Source organism: Elephantulus edwardii, unplaced genomic scaffold (genome assembly GCF_000299155.1).
Source record: "Elephantulus edwardii isolate Elephantulus edwardi_28Jun2011 unplaced genomic scaffold, EleEdw1.0 scaffold00323, whole genome shotgun sequence".
Lineage (NCBI taxonomy): Eukaryota > Metazoa > Chordata > Mammalia > Macroscelidea > Macroscelididae > Elephantulus > Elephantulus edwardii.
In genome coordinates, this window is record NW_006400073.1 from 1,553,482 (window position 1) to 1,573,130 (window position 19,649).

General features: G+C 41.3%; 1 protein-coding gene across 1 annotated transcript in view; it reads left to right on the forward strand.

The window, feature by feature from the left end:
* The window catches only part of FLI1 (Fli-1 proto-oncogene, ETS transcription factor), a 172,199-nt gene extending 154,296 nt beyond the window's left edge, over window positions 1-17,903 (forward strand). The window contains exons 6-9 of the mRNA XM_006901379.1: window positions 9,618-9,683; window positions 13,617-13,676; window positions 15,823-15,870; window positions 17,197-17,903. Coding sequence (XP_006901441.1) covers window positions 9,618-9,683; window positions 13,617-13,676; window positions 15,823-15,870; window positions 17,197-17,726 — 704 coding nt within the window. The 3' untranslated portion in view covers window positions 17,727-17,903. The remainder of the gene's footprint in view (window positions 1-9,617; window positions 9,684-13,616; window positions 13,677-15,822; window positions 15,871-17,196) is intronic.
* Window positions 17,904-19,649: the final 1,746 nt, after the last annotated feature.

Sequence of the window (19,649 nt, forward strand, 5' to 3'; positions counted from 1 at the left end):
GGAAGAGAGAGAGAGATAAAGAGAGAGAGAAAGAAAAAGGAGGGGGATTGACACAAGAGCCGTAGGTTTGAGGCCTTCATCAGTGAAACTTGTCCTTCAGAACTTTGGAAGGGAAAGATCCCAAGGGGAATGTGTAAGCAGAGGCAGTATCCTATCCTCTAATGCCAAAGAAAATAAGCACAACGTCACAGGGTCCTGCCAGGAAGTGGAAGATTCCGGGTGTGGAGATCCAGCTAGGGCTTTTGGTGGAGGAATAGGAAATAAGTGTGTACATCATTCCTCATTATCTTCAAGTCATTACCTAAGGTAAAAATCAATACATTTTCTTCCCAACCTGGAATCCTTTCCGACCTGAGGCCGCCTAGGAGGGCTGCAGTGTAGCTGCATTTGCATGGCCCAGTATTGAGAGGGCTTTGGCACATCCATTGTTTTTCTACATAGTGGTGGTGTTTTCCTTAGTTGTCACTGAGCCACTTCAGACCCATGTCCATGCATGCATAGAACTTTCCATCCATCAGCAAGGCTGTAAACACTCAGATGAAGACCACCAGCCTTTCTTTCAGAGCATCTATTGGGGAGCTCAAACCAGCATCCTTTTGAATAGAAGCCATACCCTTAACTGTCTGTACTGTCCAGGATGCTGTTATCACGAGTCCAGAATTAAGGTTGTATAGTGGAGTGTACTCAGGGCGGTGGGAAAGGTGCGGGGGGATTGTATACCAAAGAAAGAAATTTTCTTTTACTTTTCAAAGAGAGGTGCGAACTAAGGGGGGTGGGGGGCTAGGAGTGGGCAGGGAGAAAAGTGCAACAATGAATGAATGGAAATCCAAAAATCTCTGTAAATGTTCATTAAAATTAATAAAATAAAACTTTTTTTAAAAAAAAAAAAGAAAGTATGGGTTATTTAGACTCCTACACAGAGCTCACTGGGGAAAGATATTTACTGCTGATAAGGCTCGGCAGGATGCTGCCTGACCTGGCTGTGCCCTGAGAGAATGCTGCTTGCCTTTCTAAAGTACTTAAAAAAACCTTTTTTCCCCCATTTTTCTCCGATGTCCTCTTCTCTCTGAGCACATACAGTGTCTTGAACAGTGTCCGCATTATGCTTTCTGCAGCAAGACTGTTTGGATTCCAAGACAAGATCCTTGAGCTCAGGAAATCTGATCCAGGATGTTCTTTGGATTTTTTTTTTTTTAAAAAAAAAAAACTTCTGTAAGTTCCAAGCCCAAAAAAGCCCTCCTTGGATATTTCCCGCCTGTCACTCTCCCAGTGGCAGCCAGGCTCCTGTTTGCTTTTTGGACATAAGACACCACAGAAGTGAAGGCTGAGCTGCTCTGTAGACAAGGTTGAAACGAGGTGACGACCTAGCTCTGGGCCTACTAGGTAGGTGCATTCCAGGTGGAGAAAGGGACAGGAGACACCATCAGCCGATGCCAGTGGCACCTAAGCCATCTGCCAGTGGGGTGGCTGTGATACAGGAGTGAAATTTTCACTGTGCGTGTGGGACAGCTGGGGTCAGTGCTGGGCCATGTCCCATGTGCAGTCACCACCTGTCTGCCATGCAGGCTTGTGTGAAGCTGGTGTACTGAACAGGATTTAGTGGAGACTGGCGATCAACCCATGGAAACCCTGTAAGCCACCATGGGATGGTCTGCACCACCAGGCGTCAGGAGGCAGTGCAGGGACGGGAAGCATTCAGTTCTGTTGGACTTGAGTCCTTCCTAATGAATCAGGGAACAACTCCGTGACAGCTGACAGCAGCATGCCAGCAGATAGCCCAGAATGACTGACCATCCGTCACCTTCTTCCAGGACAATCTGTCAGGGTCCAGGATCTCTCATTTTTACCTTAAAAATAGAATGATACTCAATTCAAATTTGGGAATGGGTGAGGCACAGAAGTGGGCCCCTTCTTCTTGCTGGTTCCCAGTGGCTACACTGAGTCTGCCATCCTTTTCAAGGCCACCTTCGATGAACTTTTAAACCTCACTTCACTAAAATCATGTTAGAGAGGCACAATTGAGATTAATAAGGCTGTGAACACGTTCCACCTATTTTTAAATTACCTTACAGTTGCCATCAAATTGATTCTGGTTCCAGGACACCCAATGTCTGTCAAAATAAAACTAAGTTTCTTAGGAGTATGAACAGTTGATATTTCAGAAGCACATCACTACGTTTTTCTTCCTTTCCTACCCTTTCAGTTGGTAGTTGAGTGCATATCTGTTTGTGCAGTCCATAAAAACCTACCAAACACTTCTTAATCCTTACAGCAACCTTCTGAAGGACTTGTTATTGACCCTCTTTCAACAAGCAGAATCAGATGATCCTAAGGATAGGGTAACTTGTCAGGATCTCTCATCAGAGGGGATGGCAGAACTGGGATTTAATGGCAGGCCTCGCTGATTCCTGGCAGCGATAAGGGCTGCCCTTCTGATGGCACTCTAGGCCCCAGGTCAACGTTGACTGCTTGACTGTAGTCACCTTTGCTCCATCTTTGGATTGAAGGTCAGGCCATTAGGACAGAGCCTGGGCAGAGCTGAGACTGTAGGCAGATGAGGAGCCAGTATTTCTGTAGTTACAGGGCAAAGGGCAAGGGTCCCAGTAGAACCGGTGATGTAGAAGATTATGGCTATGAACTGTTGAAAAGGTTCATGGAACAGAGAGGGCTCTCACTGGTAGGCACACGTCAAGCCCAAAGGAGGGCGTGCACAGCTATGGTGGTCAGAAGGACCTGCCTTCCTCTGAAGCTGGGCCTGTTGGGATCACAGACCTCAGACAAAGGAAGTGTCTCAGGGACCACCAGCTCCAGACAGCTAAAGGTCCTCTTTGAACCTACCTGACTTGCCCAGTGACAAAGCTCATTGCTCCTTTCCATGGTTCTTCCTGGCAGAGTCTGGCTAATTTGTCTTCTTCCTGGTGGGCTGGTTTCCTTTTGGGGGAGTCTCAGCCCCCTCATATGGGCCGTTATCCTTTGGCACCCTCACTCTTTCAAGAAGAGGATCTGGCTGTGGTCCAGGCCCCTGCTTTGAGCATGAGCAGCTTTGCCCAGTCATGGATGAAAGGCCTAATTCAGAAGCTGAACTTTCCAAGGATAAACAGGGCTGGACGGTGCCAGCCCTCTCGGCAGCAAGCAGAAATTTGACGAGAAGGTTCAGGAATAATTCATCTTTTTCCACAAACTCATGGGGAGTAAGTTCAGGAGAGAGAGGGAGAGAGAGAGAAGCTTTTGTGTGCTGATGTTTCTGTGTCCCATCTCTGGGTTATGTTGTGGCAGAGTGGGGGCCTGTGTTAGATTTTCTCAAGCCCTCAGACCACCATTTGGAAGGATCAGATAGGAAGAACAATTTGATGAGACATTTGGCAAGATCAGGGCTGATTTAAAAAATTTAGACAGAAACTTAGTGCACTGTGATGTCTGTGAGAGGGCCATGTCCATAAAAAGGCTTCACCTCCCAACATGGACATTTCAGGAGGAAAAAAGTGTCCATACTCTTAATTCCCTGCCATAGATGCCTTTCCTGGAAGCTAAAGTCCAGCACCCTCAGCCTCACAGATTGGAGCTGCCGTTGAGTCACATTCCTCAGAGGCCATTTTTCACGGTGGCTGGCCATGCCCAGGTTCACTAGAACAAGGCTCTGGTCTCTGCTCTGTCAAACGTTTATTTCAGACTGCCCCAAACCATTAATACCACACGAGGGCCTTCTCTGACACTTGACATGTGGCTTCTCCTTAAAACCATTGTGTCAGCCTTCACTGAAGTGAAATATGAGCTTATGGGAAGCAGGGTGTGACTTCCTGCTGATAAAGCCCTTGGCCACCACAGACAGGTTCTGAGATCACCAGTTTGGCCTTGGCTCCACTCTGAGTTTGTCTTTTTACAAGTTGGTTTTTAGAAAGTTCACCCTGTGCACTACATTCAGGTGTACCTTGTGGCCACTTGGGCAACTCATTGGCCACTCCATCTGCTGACCAGCTGCAGGAGTACTGAGGAGCTTGGGCAAAGCTGGGATCATCTTCTGGGTGTGAGATGGTTTGTGCAGAAATGTGAACTGTTGCATTAAGTCCGTAGTTTAGAGTTTTCTGCTTTAATTTTGGATACATTTCTTGGTTAGCCTCTGGGACTAGAGCTAATTTCCACACATATGACTTGTAAGAGGGGAGATAAGTGCAATTCTTTCAACAAGGATGTTATTAACATTTTATCAAACACAATGTAGGTCATTTCAGTAAATGATATTTTATCCTGTGCCTCCCTTGGAGACAGTTTATGCCCTGTGTCTATTAAGTGTGTGGTTTGCTGTCCCTAATACTCATAGGAGCCTTATTTTTTACCAAAGACTTCAAGGAAGCTTGGACTTTTTTCCAATACCATTAATTCATGATGCTGTGCAACCCCTTGAAATGGCTGGGGATTGATAATTTTTTTTAAAACAGTGACTCTGTGTATTCTTCTGCATTTGAAAGTTGGACAATTAATAAGGAAGCTTCACAAACAGCTGTGGTGTTGGTGAATAATATTGACTATACAATGGACTGCCAAAAGAACAAACACACTGCCTTGAGAAAATGCAGCCAGAGTGCTCCTTAGAGGCAAGGGTGGTGAGACTTCATCTGACATATTTGAGCATGTTATCCAGAGGTACCAATCCCTGAAGAGGGACATTGTGTTTGGAAAAGTGAAGGTCAATGAAAGCAAAGGTCTTTGAGGGAAGAAGATTTTCAAAGACATGGGTTGGCGCAGAGGCTGCCACAATGAGCTTAAAGCACAGCAGTGAGGATGAGGATAGTGCAGGTCTTGGCAGGGTATCATTCAGTTGTGCATAAGGTCACCAGAGATGGAGCTGACATGACTATATCTAATAACAGTAAATACTCTGTGGGGACGTATGGGATTATTTTTCTCATTCTTCATGACCTCAGAATTAAATCATCTAGAGAAGGAGTTTAGTGCAGTAAATTGGGGTAGTAAAATGGAATTCTTTCCAGCTGTTGATAGAGTGAACAGTACTTCCTCCAGTGAACTGGAGGAATTGTGCTTATGCAAAACTGAGACATAGAAAATGAAGCAGTTGCCCAAACAGAACAAGGGAGTACTGACTGATTTTAAATCAGAAAAGGTGTGCATCAGGGTTGTGTCCTTTCTACATACATAATTCATTTACATTACAGCCGTTTACAAAGGCTGGAGACCAGACACTGCTGTGTACAGGGATGTTCATGAATATCTCATTTAACCTAGCTTACCTTTAATACAGAAATGCTAGACTTTAATTCTTAGACTTCTTTAACTTTGTACTTTGTCTTTGGATCAAGAATCACTCCAAAAGTAGTGGTTTGAATTTAAATCTCACCCTAGGTAGATGTCCCCAAGAATCCCAGAGGCAGCAGAGTACAATGTTTACCCCAGAGTACATGGGCCCAGGCTGTCCTCAGTAGATTCAATTGCCAGAGATAAGATTTTCTTTGTAAGCAGGTGTGAATGCAAAGGAGGTTAGTGAGGGTGGGGCATGAGGAGATGGGAGGCAAAGTCTTTGTTGTCTGGACATCACACCATGCTCTGTTCCTGCTCACTGAAGCCTCCAGTTGATGCTGCTGCTGTTTACTGCTCAATTAAATTCACAGTGAAAACAGAGGCTGGTAGCTGGCTAACCTCTTTGTTTCTGTCGCTTCCTTTTTCACTCACCCATGGGCTTCAGGTGACATCTGAAGTTCTCTCAGTGAGGCTCGCATCTGAGGTAGCCTAAGAGAAGAACCTCAGGAAGCTGTTTCTCCTCTGCTACACAGGATCAGGGCTGCCAGCTGCTTCTCTGATCAGGCATCAACCTCAAACTTTATTTAAGGAAATCCACTGGGTTGGTCACCCTGGTGGCTAGAAGGAAGTCTTTTACTTATTTTGTATCTTTTCTATGCCTGCTCTGAACCAGGAGCAAAATATTAAGAAGAAAAGTTGACGTGAAATCTGATGGCTCTAGTCTTGGCCATGACATGGGCCAAGAAACACTTCTTCTGAATGGTCACAGCAGTTTTCTACTAACTGTTCCTACTAACACTGCCTCCTTCTCCTGGGCTCTTTTATCCATCCTGCACTCCACAGTAAGATGAATTCTCTACCACACCCTGTTTTATTATATCCTGAAGTCCTTCCTATCTTCCCTGGATTTCTCACAGCCTCTAGTGCTGAGACCACCCACTCCTGTGTAGCTACTCCAGTCTCCTCTCTCTAATTGTGCAACTCCACCCAAATTGGCCTCCACATATTACTTCCTCATTCTCACAAACCAGCTTATGCATGGCCCAGCCTCCTGCTGACTAAAGTCACAGGGCCTGAGAGTTACTTACTGTTACAGTAGCACTCTCCTACCTTAGCCTTTAATAGTCCTTACCCTTTAGCACATGGTCCACATTTCCTCACAATCTTAGTATTTGCCATTAGTTGAACATAGACAGCTTGTTTTATATTGCCTCATACCCACTGTAAAGCCAAGAACACCATGCATTGAAGAAGTCAACTCCCATGAGTTACTGGAGGCTTAACTGTCAACCCTACCCGGAGGGAAAGCTCACAGGAGACTCTCACCTCTCCTTGCTTGATCTTATCCCAGCACAGCACTCACTGAGGCCTACGTGAGATGTCCTGAAAATACCACCAGAACTCTATCCAAAGTTCGTAAACAAGTGGGTTTTATTGTTTGCTTTTATTAATATAAAGAATCTATTTGTTGGAAAAACTCTGTGTGTGTGTGTGTGTGTGTGTGTGTGTGTGTGAGAGAGAGAGAGAGAGAGAGAGAGCACGCTAGCTAGCTACAAACAGGCCAGTTCCCTGAGTTGAACTTGGTCTCTCTTTTCCCCCTTCTCTGCCCATCTTCCCAATCCCATCCCCCTTATTTTTTGTTTTGTTTTTCATGCCAGTTGCTAAAGACTGTAATTTAAAAACTGAACTGGCTTTTCCAGAACCATGAAAAATGTGCATCTGCACGTGGATTTTTCCACAAGAAAATTGCCCTTGTCTCTTGGGTTGTTCTTAGCCAGAAACTATGCGGACAGACACTCAGCAGAACCCATCCATCTTCCTCTCTCATTCTAATTTGTCTGAGAGGCTCAGGATGAGGCTGAAGGGAATGGTTTGTGTTTCACCCTGTCATACTGCTGTTTGATGAGGTTTGTTCTCCATTTGTTTGGATGGTTTTTATGGTTTCTTTGTTGTTCATGGAAAGACTTTGAAAGTCATAATTCTATGTCCTTCAATTCTTCTGCTGTCCCGGCACAGTGTCTCAGTGGGTCTCACCCCACGAGACAGGAAAAGAACAATATTTCCAGCCAGCTAGTGTAGTAAATGTTAACATATCATGTGGGCAACTATATGCTTTCAAGAGAAAAGCTGGGGTCACAAGCAGAGAGATTCAGTGCCGAATTCTGTAGGATACTCTGAAGGAACACCTCTAGTCACTTCCAGGTGGGAAAAACCACTTTCCACTTGTGTCTTGAGTCAGCCACATTTCCCCCCAGGTCTCTAGCTCTTTTCCTTTCTCTAAGGGATCTGTGCTCACATTGGGAGATGATGCTTACCATCTGTGTGCTCAGACACAGGATGGTGCTCACAGCATCTGGACAGTGGCCAGCATCAGGTACTCAGACACAGAATGGTGCTCACAGCATTGGGTGCTCACAGCATCGGTGCTCAGACAGTGGACAGTGCTCATACTGAGAAATGCTGCTCACAGCATCGTGTGCTTGGACACAAGACAGTACTCACAGCTTTGTGTGCTTGGACACAGGATGATACTCACAACATCGTATGCTCAGACACAGGACTGGCAGCGTTCTCCCAGGAGCTATCTAGTCCTGAACTTGTAGATATTCAGCCCTGGTGTCACATTCCTCTCTTCTCAGAGCTGCTTGGAATTTTTTTTTTCTTTCTACACATCTGTAAACCTTTTTTTTTGCCTCTCTGGTTTTGTGTTTGTTATTGTTAGGTGCCATAGAGTTGGCTTTCAATAATCTGAAAATCACTGCTGTGTTTACGCCTATTGTTAAAGTCAATGTATCAGTTTATCTTCTTGAAGTTCTTCTTCTTTTTCACTGACTCTCAAATTTTCTGAATATGATATTCCTCTCGATGGATTGGCCCTTCTGACATCATGTTCAACTTACAATATACAGAAGCCTCACTTCCAAGGATACACTTTTCTAAGATAGACTTATTCATTCTTCTGGTTGCCCATGGTTTTTCCATGTCTGAATAGGAGAAAATGGCACATAGTGGCACCGGAGCATACGCATCTCTCTGAAAGATCCAGAGGAAGTAAGAATAACACAGCCTTTCACTGCCCCAAAGAAGAAAGCAGATAAAGAGCCTGTCGCTCAGACCTATGATGCCTCAAGAGATTTGGTTATTCATTGCTGACTCACAGACTGACAATTATTCTACCAACAATAGAATTTATTAGGGAAGAAGTTGGAGAGTGAGGAAAGCAAAGAATATCACTCAATACAAATCCAAATTTTAGCCAAGCAGTCCCAAGGCACAACTCCTCAATTAGTCCAGGCTCCAATTTCAGTTAGCAAGCAACTTTTTCTTCCATTATCAAAAGCAATAACAGCAAAATCCTGTAACTGTAGCCTTTATTTCAAGACTTCTCTGGTTATACCTTGTCACAGTTTCTCCCCAGCAATGCTACAGTCTCTCTACCATCATCACCAGGGTCTTGCTTCAGTCTCTCTCAAGTCTTGCTGCTATAAGTCTTGTTTATCCCAAATCTTGCTATCCAGTATGTGAAAACACATACTTTCTCTTATCCTTGTTTCGTAGTTGTTGATGATTTACAGGACCATGTGTCTACAGTTATGGTAGCTGGAGACCAGAGGTGGCTAACTGAAATGGTTAAAAAGCCGCCTTTTAGGCTAACACCACAATTAAGCACTCTTTACCAGCACCACAGTTAAAAAGCATCTAAGCTGCTTAGATCTTCCTTAACCATTGTTCAGCATACATGCATATGAATCAAATGCATCTGAAATATCATGACATGGATCAGGCACACTTTACTCCTTAATTTACCTGTCCTTACATACTTAATAGATGTCCTTGGCATCAGATTTATCCATTTAAGCACATCATTTGCTATTTCCATTAGTGTTTATTGTAGACCCAAGTAAAATTAAATTGTTGACAGCTTTACTCATTTGTTACCATGATGCTGTGTGTTGGCTTAGTTGTGAGAACTTGCGTAAAATGTGTACTTATTTGATCATTACCACAACCTCATAGTTAAATGACCAATTTTTAAAAAAATTTTTGTATTAAAGAAACTGGAAGCTTAAAGAAGTCTTACTTATTCATTTCCCTTAGTATTTGAACCAATTCTCCAAGTTCAAATACCGGATTATTCCCATTACCCCAATTCCCATATAATACTGAAATAATCTACACATCACAGTTGATTTCCTTCTAAATTTTTTGCCCCCACCTGTGAAGTAGGAGTATGCTTCTAGAGTTACGTGATGCTTACAAAATATCACTGATTTTATTTCTCCTCATCATGAAAAAGGAATTTTCATGAAAACTTTTTGAAGAACAGGTGATGATGATGTACCTCTATTTGTTGTTTTCATTAGATCCTTCTTATGACTCAACCAGGAGAGGAGGATGGGGCAATAACATGAATTCTGGTCTCAACAAGAGTGAGTACAAGCTATATTCCTTAGGAGAAAAAACATGTTCTTAGGTAAAGAGTCAAGAACATGATCATGAATAGGTGGTGAATAGAATTCCTTCAAGAGAAAGTATGAGTTACACATTGTTTTTGTTAGGTGTCAGTGAATCAAGTATGACTCGTAGCAACCCTATGAAAAACTGTTCGTTCGGAGCACTGTTCTAATCCATGCCATCCTCACAATCTCTGATACATTCAACCCATTCCCACAGTTACCATGTCAATGTCAACCCACTTGGTTGAGTATCTTCCTCTCTTTTGCCACCGGGGTAATCGGAATGGGTATATTGGAGACAGTGCGATTGGCACAGGACAGAGCAGAGTTTAGGGCTGTTGTATATAGGGTCTCTATGAGTTGCAAGCACCTCGACGGCACATAAAGACAACAAGAAGAAATAATCTCTCCCAGAAACATGCCCAAGTATGTGAGACAAAGCTTCATCATCTTTGCTTCCAAGGACCACACATTAACGCCCAATAACCAACCCCCCTTTCAATAACATGCATTAATTGCCTTCTCTGCACACAGTGCTTAGCACTATTCAGATTATAAAGATGAATCCAACGTGGACTGGCCCCTAAGGGGAGTCATGTACGCAGACAACTGTTTTAAGAATTATAGGTGCTATCAGGTTGGTCTTGTGGCCTCAGAATAATTTGAGTTAACTTTGGACAGTTAGTGCTGGGAGAAGGAGGACTTGGCCTGTGTGGTTGGAAAAAGTACCAGCAAAAGTGTGGGCTGGGGTCATATCTAAAAATCCTGCACATATCAAGAGTAAGTTATGATTCTAAGTTGTTGGAGTTCAGGCTATGTGCAAACAAAGAAGTCTAGAAAGGTCAATACAAACTGAATCAATCCTAAAGGGCACTAAAAAGATAGATCTGAATTAGAGTCAATGAGGAGTCATCAAAGGTTATTCAACAAACAGGAGAGTAAAATGGCTCAGGGGGATTAAACAGCCAAATAACATATGATAGATAGGTTGATGAGAAATAAGAGGGACATTGAAGATAACAGTTAGATAAAGTCACAGACTATGCCAGAAGGAATAATGATCTAAAATTAGACAAAAGTCTAAACATCCAAATAGAAGCATCAAATCCTATGAGGGTTTGGTTATACATAAGCAGCCTTTTCAATTTTTTATTTTTTTGTCATTACTGTAAATCCATTTTTCCAGTTGAACTGTTTATTGGTATATAATTTTAACAATGATTACATTAATTGATTGTGCAATCTCATCCTTAATACAAATTTTTATCACTATAAATTTAAACTCATGGGACATTCTAGTTAATTAGTCTAATAACCCATTTAATACTTCTGTTATACTTACTAATTTAAGTACCTGGGTCTTAAAAGCATGCAAGCAGCTACTTAAGACAAAAAAGTTGATCTCTGTTCAGCTGGAGCAACAGTTGGAAAAGGAAATTCAGGAATAGGAGGAGAAAATGAAGTATGTAGGTAATTGTCTCCATAAAAAACTATCTCCTTTGCTGTGAGAACTAAAGAACTGATGGTTCCTGGCTCTACCACTAAACATTGTGAGAGAAGGTTCTAGAAGAATCTTGATCAGAAGAGGGAACATTAAGAACAAATTTCAAATTTTCTTGCAATCCAGTCATGTAGGTGGGATAAATCCCAAAACTGTTACCTTAAAATAACCTTTAAGCCTTAAACCAAAAATATCCCCTAAAATTTTCTTGAAACCAAACAGTAGTTTAACTTAACTAGTAAAGAGCACTTGCCTTGAGCATTAGGCAAAGATCTGAGGCTCCATCTAACATACTTTAGACATGTTGTAAGGAGTGACTGGTCCTTGGAGAGGGACATCAAGGACGGGAAGGCCCTCTATGAGGTGGATTGATTCAGTGACTGGGGTAATCGGGATGGGTGTATCAGAGACAGTGCGATTGGCACAGGATAGAGCAGAGATTAGGGCTGTTGTACATAGGGTCCCTATGAGTCACAAACGACTTTACGACACAAAACAACAACAACAACAACATAGATATGGGATCAAATTGATAACAGCAACTCAAAAGATCAGTCAGACTCTTAAGTAAGATGATGATAATGGGAGAGGAACATTTGGAAAATGAGAGTAAAAATAGTGGTACAACTTGAAAAATGTAGTCATTGTTATTTCAATAGAAATTTTAATTAGTGGATTTTTTTGCTGTGTGTATTCCCAACAGTCACAACAAAAAGATAAATATGAATAAGTGGGGGGAAAAAGAAGAGGCAATGGGAGTAGATGAAATTTATGGGAAGGATAACACCGGAAGTAGATAGATGATCCTTGCACAAATATTATGTTCTCATTGAGGACATCTTGATTGTTACTTACAAATTAAATCCACAGCCTCAGTGCTATCAAACATGCTATCACTACATGCTTCAGTCTTTGATCACTGTATTGCCCCCATTAAAAGCTAAGTTCCATCAGGAACTACTTCATTGCTGAATTCCTACCATCTAGAAAAGTGCCTCTGTGGCTCATTACAAAGTACGGCTAACATTGAGAAGAATGGGGAACTCAGAACATGTAATTGTGCTCGTGAGAAACCTAGACCTAAACCAAGAGGCTGTTGTCCGAAAGGAACAAGGGAACATCTCATGGTTTAAAATCAGGGGCTGAGGGAAATTGGAAGAATCTGTTCTTAAAAACAATGTATTAGAATTTTATAAATAAACTAGTATAAAAAAATTCTCATCTCTGAATCAATAAGCGACATCATGACAGGTTAAAAAAAAAAGATTGAAGTCGGCAATTGTTTCATTTTATTTGGATCCACAATCAACACCTATATAGTAGCAGCAGTCAAGAAAATAAAAAAAAATGTGTTGTATTAGAAAAAAAAATCAGGAAAGGTGTATGTCAGGGTTGTGTCTTTTCTTCAGACATATTTAATCCATATGCTAAACAAGTCATTTAAGAAGCTGGATACTATGAAGATGAATGTGGCATCAGGATAGGAGACTTACCAACAACCTGCATTATGCAGATGAAAATAACCTTACTTGCTGAAAGTGATGAGGACTACAGCCTTCAATATGGGTTACACCTCAAAATCAAGAAGACAAAAATCCTTACCACTGCACCAATAAGTAACATCATGATTAATGAAGAAAAGATTTAAATTGTCAACAATTTCATCCTACTTGGATCCACAATCAACACCTTTAGTACCAGCAATCAAGACATCAGGTAACATTGTCTAGAACTTCTCCAAACTACTAAGGGGCAGTAATAACAGTTTGAAGACTAAGATGCACCTGATCCAGGTCATGGTCTGTTCAATCACTTATGAGTCTGAGAACTATAAGATGACTAAGGATGACAGAGTAAGAATTTATACCTTTGTTGGAGAAAAGCATTGAATGTCCTATGGACTGCCAAAAGAACAAGCATATATATCTTGGAAAAAGTGCAAGCTGAAGTGCTCCTTGGAGCATTTGGATGGTGAAGCTTTGTCTCTTATACTTTGGGCATGTTGCTAGAAGCTTTTCTTCTGTTTATTGGGAAGGGATATCATGCCAGGAAAGGAGAATCAGTGAAGGTGAAGGGTACTTTCAATGAGATGGATTGACATGGTGACAACAGTAATGGGCTCAAGTGTGTCAGAGATTGTGAGGATGGCACAAGATAGAACAGGTTTCAGAACTTTTGTTCATAGGGTCTCTATGAGTCGAACTAATTTCTGTGGCACCTAACAATAACCACAAACGAAAAGTGCCAGCACATAGCAGATTTTAGAAAAATATTTATGAATAGATGTATGATTCAAAGAATGAATGAGAAAGTAAGTTAGTCCCTTAAAGAGCATTTGATAAAGTTTCTCTCTTCTTTAACAGAAAAGGGCCCCACTAATCCTATTTCTCTTTCTCTTTCTCCAGGTCCTCCCCTTGGAGGGGCACAATCGATGAGTAAGAATACTGAACAGCGGCCTCAACCAGGTAGCTGTCCAGCAGTGTGCAGTCCCCCTTGCTTTTTGTATAGTTATTGATGCCAGTGGTCAGCTGACATAGGATGGAAACAATGTACTGCATTTGTCACTTCCCTGTAGTCAAAACATGAATCAAGTAAGAGATCCTGTAATCAGGTAGAGACTTGCTAAATATCAGAAATGAAATGAACTTATACCTTAAATATTCCCGTGACTCTCTTTGTCACATAATGAAACTGAGGCTCGAAGAAGTAAAGTGGTGATTTTCTAAAAAGTCATGAGGCTGAGTTTTGAGGGAACCGGAACTATAAGCTCAGGTATCCAAACTCCTACCCAAACCCTTTATGCATCACCAAACCCTACTTTCTCCTTGTGATGGTTATGACTAACAATTAAGACAAAGAGATTTTATATCCATAAGCTTGAGAGAGAATATACAGATACAGAGGTGTATAACTTCGTCTATGACATCTCATTCCTATGATTCTCTCCTTTCTACTTGAATACCTAAACACTGGAAGTTTGCTGTCTAGCTAAGCTTACTACGACTATCTAAGTCCAGACTCATCTCCTTATAATGTCCATTCAAACTTCTTACTTTTTCCTTCAGGAGGATTCTCTTTCCCTTCCCATAGAATGCCCTTCATCTGTCTGAAGGTGACTACATGCACACCTCTGAGTCCCAGCTACCCTCTGTCTTCGGACAGATGTTATATAACTATGTGAGAGGAAGATTCTGAACCAACCATTCTCTTTGGGAAGGACAAGCATCATTCTCTATTTCTACTGAAATCAGAACAAAAGAAAATGGACCTGCACTTTCACAGAAATATTAAGAACTTCTTAACACATGACAATTCTCATTTACAGGGTTCTAAAAACTCTCTAACAACAGCAAAATTAGCATCTAAAATAGTTCACTGTCATACAGTGAAGATGAAAGAATGGGACAAATTGTCTTGAGGATGATTCTAACCAGAAAGTTATATTGATTAAAAAATTCCTGTAGGAAAATGTCACAAGATATTTGACATTTCAAATTAAGATTCAGCTCTCTAATTTTGAACTGAACAAAAGTAGACAAATCTCTTCTTGACCAATGTTACAAAATATTCTTATGGCTAAATAATTAGTGTACGTTGTAAGTAAGCTGAGATTTTAAGAACAGTCATTTTATAGCTAAAAATAAAAATTTTAGTTAGTGTGGGCATTTCCAGACTTAACATACCAGGATGTTGTACAAGAAGGAACCTGAAGAATTCAATTGTCCAACCCACTCATTTTGCAAATGAGGAAACTGATATCCAGTGTTATTTTATTGGCATAACTGAGATTAGAACACAAGCTACATATTTCCAGTCATAGATTCTATATGCTCCGTCAGAGAAATCATCTTTACCAGACTTTGTCTAAGCCCACTGAATAAGCTAGGATTCTATTTATTTTATTATGTCATTGGCCACTAGCTGGGGCCTTTCCAAGCATTTTCATTACTTTGTTTTGGGCAATGACAACATTAATTATAAAAGTTAGTTTGTTGTTGTTGTTGTTAGGTTCTGTCTACTTAAGCACAACTCATAGCAACCCTATGAACAAAGATCTGAACCCTATTCTATCCTGTGCCATCCTCACACTTTCTGATAAACAAGAACTCACTGCAGCAGTCACCGTATCAGTCCACCTGGTCAATGGTCTTCCTCTCCTTTGCTGACCCTCCACCCTTCCCAGCATCTCCAAGGAATAGCCCCTCCTAGCAACATGTCCAAAGTGTGGGAGACGAAGCCTCATTATTCTTGCCTCTAATGAGCACTGCAGCTGCACACACCCAATCTAAGACATAGCTGTTTGTTCTTTTGGCCGTCTATGGGATGTTCAGTGATCTTCTCCAACAAAGGTGTAAATTCTTAAGAAATTCATATGAATAAAGAGACATCATTATTATCTAACATTGTTCATGTGATTATTGGATGAGGACCATTAACTGTGATCATAACCCTCTGGTGTGAAAGCAATAGAGTTTTCTGAACTCAGGCTTTTCAGAAAAAGTCTTGATATTGAAGTTAAAATATAAACTCTTAGGGATTTGTTACTATTGATGCTGTTGTTTTCACATGTGGGAAGACGGTTGAAACAAATTTCCCTTTTGGTTTTCATAGATCCATACCAGATCCTGGGCCCTACAAGCAGTCGCCTAGCTAACCCCGGTAAGTTCCCCTTAACTTGAAAATGCTTTTCCCAGAATATTCCATCACTTTGTGAGGTCACTGAAATCGTTATCCTAAGTTCAGACACATGATTGGGGAAAAAAGCACAGACTTAACTCCTTGAAATGTACTCTCAGCATGTGCTCAATAATTTACAAATGAGAGGCTGGGCTAGTTATCAAGTAGCAATGTCCTTCAGCTGAGGATGTTTTTGGATACTATAACGGCACTGATTATGTGCCACTGATGACCTATTAGCAGTAAGACACGTTAAGTAACATTTCAGTAGAAGATGGGGAGAAAGGAGACACTTCCAGTGAGCTGTCAGTTACCTCCCGAAGGCAAGAAATAAGTAAATAATCTTGCAAAAGTGTTTTACTTTTAACTTTAGAAAGTGCTCCATTTTTTAAATTTTAAAATAAATTTTTTATTTTGTGATTTTACTTGGCCTTATGAAAGAGGGATGTCTCCAAGAAGTTAGGAAGTAACTGTGACAATGTACTTTACCTTCAGGTGTGTTCTTCTAAAATGAGACTGTCAAAAATATGAGACCCTTTGAAATAATAAGCATCTTCATTTATCAGTTAATGGAGTTCTGTCAGGGTCTCTCAGCTCATTCTTTGATCTCTGACTCTTGCTGCTGAGTGAGGACACACCACGCAGCTCTGGCTCTTTTGTATTCTATACCGGGAAGCTACGCACTCAGCTTGCTAAGATGTAATCAGGCCTATGTCCACATCACACCCCTGCAGCTCTGACATTGCTTTCAGGACCTGACCAGCAGCTTTCTAAGACTTCCAGGGAAGACCTGGGGAGACATCACCAAGTAAAGACTAGATAGTTGTTTAGCCTTTCCTACAAGAAGAGATTTTAAACAATTGCCAAAAGGAGAGAGGGTAATTTTCTCAAGTCACACAGCTAGTTCCAAGTAAAGCAAGCATCTCCTTCGAAGTCCCACTTTTACTAGCCCTTAGCACAAACTGGAACTCTCTGAGTGGTACAGACAATTCAGGTGCTCATCTCTCGACTCAAAGAATGGAGGTTAGCAACTACCAAGGAGTACCTCAGACGGAAAGTCTGAAAATTACTTCTGATAGCTCAGACACAGTTCTGCTAGAACACATGTGAGGCTGCCAGAAGTGGAAATAAATTTGACAGCCATATTATTTAATCACAGTAGCAAGCAGACAAGCAAATAAACAATGGAACAAGATTACCAAGTAGATTGAGTCTAAGAATGTATGAGTAGTCCCTTTGTGAGGGAATTGAGTTGTGACTTCTCCCGGCTGAGATTTCTTTTTCTCCTGTCTGCCTCCCTGCCTGCAGGAAGTGGACAGATCCAGCTGTGGCAATTCCTCCTTGAGCTGCTCTCTGATAGTGCCAACGCCAGCTGTATTACCTGGGAGGGCACCAATGGGGAGTTCAAAATGACAGACCCCGACGAGGTGGCCAGGCGCTGGGGGGAGCGGAAGAGCAAGCCCAACATGAATTATGACAAGCTGAGCCGGGCCCTTCGATATTACTATGACAAAAACATTATGACCAAAGTTCACGGCAAAAGGTATGCCTACAAATTTGACTTCCACGGCATCGCCCAGGCCCTGCAGCCACATCCGACTGAGTCGTCCATGTACAAGTACCCTTCTGATATCCCCTACATGCCTTCCTACCACACCCACCAACAGAAGGTGAACTTCGTCCCCCCACACCCTTCTTCAATGCCAGTCACTTCCTCCAGCTTCTTTGGAGCAGCATCACAATACTGGACCTCCCCCACTGGTGGAATCTACCCCAACCCCAATGTCCCCCGGCACCCTAATACCCACGTACCCTCACACTTAGGCAGCTACTACTAGAAGCTTAATCCTCGGCAGCCCTTCAGCCAAAACCCTCTCCCTCGCCCTCTCGGGACACATTGGACTCTAAAGGACATACGTGGCCTTGATCAGAAAACAAAACTGGATGTTCTTTCTTGTTGGAAAACCTTTGTATTTGTTCTTTGAAAACAGTTTTTTTTTAATGTTGGTATTTTTGCTTCCTCTGTTTCATCAGAGCGATGGAATTCCATGGGCCAGTACTCCACTTTGGATTCTCAATCTTCTATCATCTTATGAATTAAACATTAAGATTACTGCAATGATATTTTTTGTGTGTGTGGTTCTCAGCAAGAAACTGTAAAAATCTCTTTATATTTTTATGACCATAACCAAAGCTGTTTCTTGAATGACACACGGGTCTCATCATGGAACTTGTGGGGGTTCAGTATGATAACATAGACATATCCAATTATATTATGGTTTAAGACAGTAAAAAAAATGAGTCAGGAAACTTATTATTTTAGAGGGACTTGATTCAGTGAATGACAACTGGAACATTGGCTGTAAGGCCAGTAAGACCTCAACTGGAATGGTGAAGAATGAACACAGGTGTATTTAAGAAGCCATGGGCATTGCAGAGTTCTTCAGTGGGCAAAATGCACTAGGCTGACCACTCACTCTAGAAATAGTCAATATAAAAACTACAAAACTTTAATGCAGACACAGACATTACTGAAAGACAGAGAAAGAAATGGCTTTTTTTTTTTTTTTTAAATAATGACAGTAGGTCCCAGAACTTGGAAGAGTCCTAGGGATTTCTAAACACAACCAGATTCGCAAGCGCTGTGCGTTTGTCAGACCACCAGTCCGGGGTCAACCAAACAGAAGGCAACTTACTGTATAAATTATGCAGAGTTATTTTGCTATATCTCACAGTATTAAAAAATAAGTAAATAAAAATTTAAAAGAATAAATAAACGAGTTGACCTCGGTCACAAATGCAATTTTACTATCAAATCAGCTGTTATTTTTTTAAATGTAATTTGTACATCTTTTGTCAATCTGTACATTTGGGCTGTTTGTACGTTTTATACCTGGTTTGCCTTATTGTTGTTTTTTAAAAGCATAATGTAACTATTGTGGAAAAGAAAACAGAACATTTTAGTCTCTGACTTACTAGAAAGAAAAGCACTGGTAGAGTTATATACAGTTATATAAAGGAAGAAGTGAAGCACTCCATTCAAATCTGTAATGCTTGGAAGAGATTGTAAATAAAAGGACAACAAGAATAACAATCTGAAAAAAGGAAAATAACCAAACTGTCCCTTGTGGGTCCAAGGGATATTCTTGCTCTATATATGCAATATATTTTTAGATATGAAAATATATATAATTTTCAGGTAATCACTGACTTTTTAAACTATATTAACTGTTAAGCTGACAATTTTCAATGAAGTCTATGTTGTAAAATAATTTGACTAAATAAATTCTGCCTTGTTCTCTAAGAAACTATGACATCGCTTTCTTATTTATCACAATCTTAGGCAAAAGGATGTCTTCAGAGGAAATTTTCCATTTATCTTTTATTCCACCAAGAATGTTTCCTGCCTACCCTTCAGTACAGCAGAAGGTACAAAAGGAATGTATTTTGTTGACAATGGTATTTATAAAGCTGTTTGCAGAGACTTTTTAATGTTATTTAAGTCTTTGACCTGTTATTGCTGTTGTTGTTATATGCTGTCGAGTCGTTTGCGACTCATAGCGACCCTATGCACAACAGCCCTAAACTCTGCTCTATCCTGCGCCAACCTCACTGCCTCTGACACACCCATCTCCATTATCCCACTCACAGAATCAATCCATCTCATAGAGGGTCTGCCCCTCCTGCGCTGTCCCTCCACCCTCCCAAGCATGATGTCCCTCTCCAAGGACCCGTCCCTCCTGGCAACATGTCCAAAGTAT